The 4391-nt window shown below is 34.1% G+C and overlaps 1 protein-coding gene across 1 annotated transcript; it reads right to left on the bottom strand.

The window, feature by feature from the left end:
* Window positions 1-1869: 1869 nt before the first annotated feature.
* Window positions 1870-3615, bottom strand: LOC145248733 (chitin deacetylase 7-like). The gene has a single exon (XM_080110381.1). It carries the CDS (start codon window positions 3613-3615, stop codon window positions 1945-1947), a length of 1671 nt encoding a protein of 556 aa, XP_079966507.1. The 3' UTR covers window positions 1870-1944.
* Window positions 3616-4391: the final 776 nt, after the last annotated feature.

The raw sequence follows: 4391 nt of genomic DNA, 5'->3' as shown, positions 1-4391 counted from the left end.
TGGGTTCGATCTCCTGATGAAATAGATGATAAAAGCTTTTTAGCGGAATATATATATATATATATACATATATATATATATATATATATATATATATATATATATATATATATATATATATATATATATATATATATATATATATATATATATCGAAGTTATGGAAAATTCAAGTTTAAAACGACCAAGTTGAAGTTTGCACCAGCACATCAGCATTTATTATAAACTTTTTAAACAGGGTTCAATCGGCAACGAAATGAATGGATTGCAACAATGAATAGAGGCAATTATCCAGAAAGTGATATCAGCGCACACCAATCATGTTTATGTCATTTGTTACGATTTGAACAGCAATGCTCTAGAGCGATCACAGGATGAAACAAATTAGAGTAAGAAAACGATTTATCAAGCTTAATTTGAGTCAAACAAAAAACACATAAAAAGGTCATGTTCAAAGCGTGATTTTGAAAACACTTCAAATGACAAAAGTTACCGAAGCAAAACAAAAATACTAGAATTGCGAAATTGCAATCGTGAAATGTCAACGTTTCAATTATGATTTTAAAGATCATATTGATTAAAATTATTTTGCAGGACAATAGAAAATAATCGTCCTGTTAATCAAAGAATACTAACTCCAACACGCTTCATCTAATAAATATACTTAAAATAAATAAAACCTATCCTATGTATTGTGGCTTGCATTAACCCTTGTCCTCGAGTGCCTTAATAAGCGTTGCATCGTTAGCACGAACAAAACAAAATCAAACATGTAATTTAAATGGCTGAATAACGAATATTTACTTCTTTATTATCAAAATAAGGAAATAGATTAAAGAGATAAGATTATCACTTATGCTTAAGTGGTAATAGAAAAAAAAGGAAAACATGTGAGAGGTGACAAAGGGACTAATTATTAGAAAAAATTAAAGAAAGCTAAATAAGCGATTATTTTTTTTAATTACCGGCTCAGAAAATTGTAAAAGTTTTCCGGAAGTTCGTAAAAAATTCTTGCGAGTTGTGGTCTGTAAGAGAAAATCGTCTTTTACCTCCATTTTTTAAAACGTCTTTTACCTCCATTTTTTAAAACGTCTTTTACCTCCATTTTTTAAAACGTCTTTTACCTCCATTTTTTAAAACCCATCTTTTACCTCCATTTTTTAAAACTTTTTCCTCCATTTTTTAAAACCCATCTTTTACCTCCATTTTTTAAAACGTCTTTTACCTCCATTTTTTAAAACGTCTTTTACCTCCATTTTTTAAAACCCATCTTTTACCTCCATTTTTTAAAACCCATCTTTTACCTCCATTTTTTAAAACGTCTTTTACCTCCATTTTTTAAAACGTCTTTTACCTCCATTTTTTAAAACCCATCTTTTACCTCCATTTTTTAAAACGTCTTTTACCTCCATTTTTTAAAACGTCTTTTACCTACATTTTTTAAAACGTCTTTTACCTACATTTTTTAAAACGTCTTTTACCTACATTTTTTAAAACCCATCTTTTATAAGATATTCGTTTCTATTTATTTTTTGCTGTTTTAGACAATTAATAAATGTAAACTTAAAAAGTGACATTGCTCAATATGACCCTCAATAATCAAAAATCATTTTCAAAGCATGAATACAAAGTGCAACAAACAAGCAATAATATCAACACCAAGAAAACATTATAGAATTCATTTATTTTTTACGACACATTTTAATCCATATTTTCACTCTAATGGATTATTTGGAATAAATGTTTGAATTTGGGCTACTGAAATAGGGCTAGGGCTAGACGCAGGATATCAAAACGTTTTCCGTAAGAAATGTCTGGAATTAGATATAATTTAATGTAGGTATTCATCTTCAGACCTTCTTATTTCTTCTTAGGGGTGACGGTGACGTCGGTCGATGCATTCTACTGCCTTTAAATAAAAGTATGTTTTTCACACTCATTAATTTATAGTCCATTAACATTGTTAACCCACGGATAATGATAAGGACAGAAATCGGCGCAGATGTGCAAAGTATGGTACGTCCCGGATTGCCTCTGCCAACGATTACTGTTGCCACCATTGAATCTGTCTTGCCCGAGACCTGAGCGAATTGCATCATGGGTAATACGCCCGCCGTTCGTTTCTGTTTCCATTGGCCCCGAATCTTCTGAACTTTGCGGTTTGTACTGCTGCGGCGGCGGATATCTTTTTCGTCTTCTTGACGGGTAATCGACCCTGAAATCTGGCCTATGGAAATGTCGACGATTAAATCTCTCTCTTAACCAAACAGAACCACCGTTCAAATTATTATTAGGGTAAGCATTAGCCTTATTTTGATTGAAGGGATTTTTTTGCGAATGTAATACAGACGGCTTCTCAAATATTTCAGGATATGGCGATGATCTTTTTGCAAAAAAATGTTTCGGTGTCGGAGGTTGTTTTGGTGGCGTGTTTATGTTAGGAAACAATGGTTGTTGGGGGCGTCTATGTCGCTTCCAGTTGATGTTAGGCTTTTCTGGGTTTGGGGCACGTCGTTTAGAGATTCTATGAGGCCAAACAAGATGGCCGGTTGTGTCATAAACACACGTCACTGACCGATCATCAGTGCAAGCCCATGTATCTGGTCGGGACCAACAATTGAACGGCTCAAAAGAATCTAATTGTTGGATTTCTGTCGGTTTCATCATCCAATTCAGCACCTGAGATGCTGATACAAACCAAACGTCACCCCGGGTAGAGACGTCCTGGAGAAACTTTCGAACAGCATTATAATTCGATGGCTTTTTTAACCACGGTGAGTGCATAAATAGACCAAAAGGGGCACGATTTGTATTATAATGCGTTTCAAAGTTCTTCATTAGCATGCGATAAAGGTCCTCTTCTGTACGGCTGGAGTCACAATCATCTAACATTGAACAAAGCATTCCATCTCGGTCTTCATGTTCGACTAATGGTACCTCCCAGATGCCTCGGAACGTCCAGTCGGGACATGGACCAATTCCACAATCATCTATAGTTGGAAAATCCAAAGTGTACGGCCATATTGGATCTGGGTAAGGGTCAAATTTATGAATATAAGAGACAATGGACGAATCGTACTGAAAACCGTCTTGCTTCATATCGGAAATGACCTGAAATTGCCAGTTGCCGCCAACCTGCAGAAATGGCGCCCTCATGCCACGAATTTCGGCCTTGTCAATGTTCGCCCAAGTAGAGAGCATCTCACGTTGACCCTGAATTTCACCATACCAGTCGGTGTAGTTGGCATTTTTCCACCAAGTTGATGGGGAACGGTGGCTGATAGAATGGCTGGCTATTTCGTGACCCTGCGCATACAACTGTTGCACACTCCAGTAATCTGTGTATTCATGAGACACAAAAAATGTTCCACTGATTGGACAACCGTTCGGATTCGATATTCCGGATATCAACTGCCGGTAAAGGTCGTAGGAATCACGAGTGACAGCATCGTCAAAAGTTATCATTACCATTTGGGGGGTAGAATCTCTGTGTATATTATTTGGAATATCAGAACCTTTGCAAAAACAATAAGGAGGTTTGCAATTTGAAGGATTGCAATAATTATTCCCTTGACTTTGGGATGGATTCAAGCAGACACATAATACGATAATCATGTATCGAGCAATTTTGATTGTACGAAATGTCACCTCTGTAGCGTCGTAGAATGTTTCAAGTTCACAATATATATTTTTTCTTGTATACATTTTTCTTTTTCTGTTATTTTCAGTGTTGGGGAATTGTTTTTTGTTTATTTTATTTTATTTTTTTTGTCTGCGTGTTTTATTTACTTATCTTGATATTACACACAATCATTGTGCAATTTCCTTAACAAGTAATCCATTCAACAAAAAACAAAATCTTATTTGCAGAATGTTTATATGCCGTTTTTATGTTGCGTTAGGGGTTTTGTTTTGTTTTTGTTTTTTTACTGTTCTTTGCTCATTTACTTACGTCAATAATACATGAGGTCAATTTCTACTTTCATAAAATGTTTTTTTTTTTTTAGATAATCTTTTTGTCATTTTTCAAAACTGTCGACGAGAGACATTCTGAAGTGGATCCAAAAAGTTATACAAAATTTATTCTTTCTTTAAATGTTTGAATTATTTATTTGTGGATTTCCCGCAATATATACAGTAGAATTTTCAACAATAAGCAATTAACATTTCTAAAGAATTTCAAAGTATCATTTTTCTTCGTGGCTGCCACAATTTCAAACCAATTTCAATTCGAATCTTTCAAAAACCTGGGAAAATAATAAGAAAAAAATATCCAATTAAAAAAAAAAATAATAATAATTTCATTCAAAATTATTTCTAGTTTTCGAATGTTGAAAGTTTCATAAGATTCTGATTGTTCTACTCTCACGCAGTGTAGCTATGGACGAAAA

Source organism: Euprymna scolopes, chromosome 27 (genome assembly GCF_053919585.1).
Source record: "Euprymna scolopes isolate OS-2025 chromosome 27, ASM5391958v1, whole genome shotgun sequence".
NCBI classification, from domain to species: domain Eukaryota; kingdom Metazoa; phylum Mollusca; class Cephalopoda; order Sepiida; family Sepiolidae; genus Euprymna; species Euprymna scolopes.
Note: the sequence above shows the minus strand (reverse complement) of the source record. Positions and strands in the feature narration are given on the sequence as shown.

Excerpts from the sequence above, each read along its gene's own strand:
- LOC145248733 (XM_080110381.1), bottom strand. The coding sequence starts at position 3,615 with ATGATTATCGTATTATGTGTCTGCTTGAATCCATCCCAAAGTCAAGGG.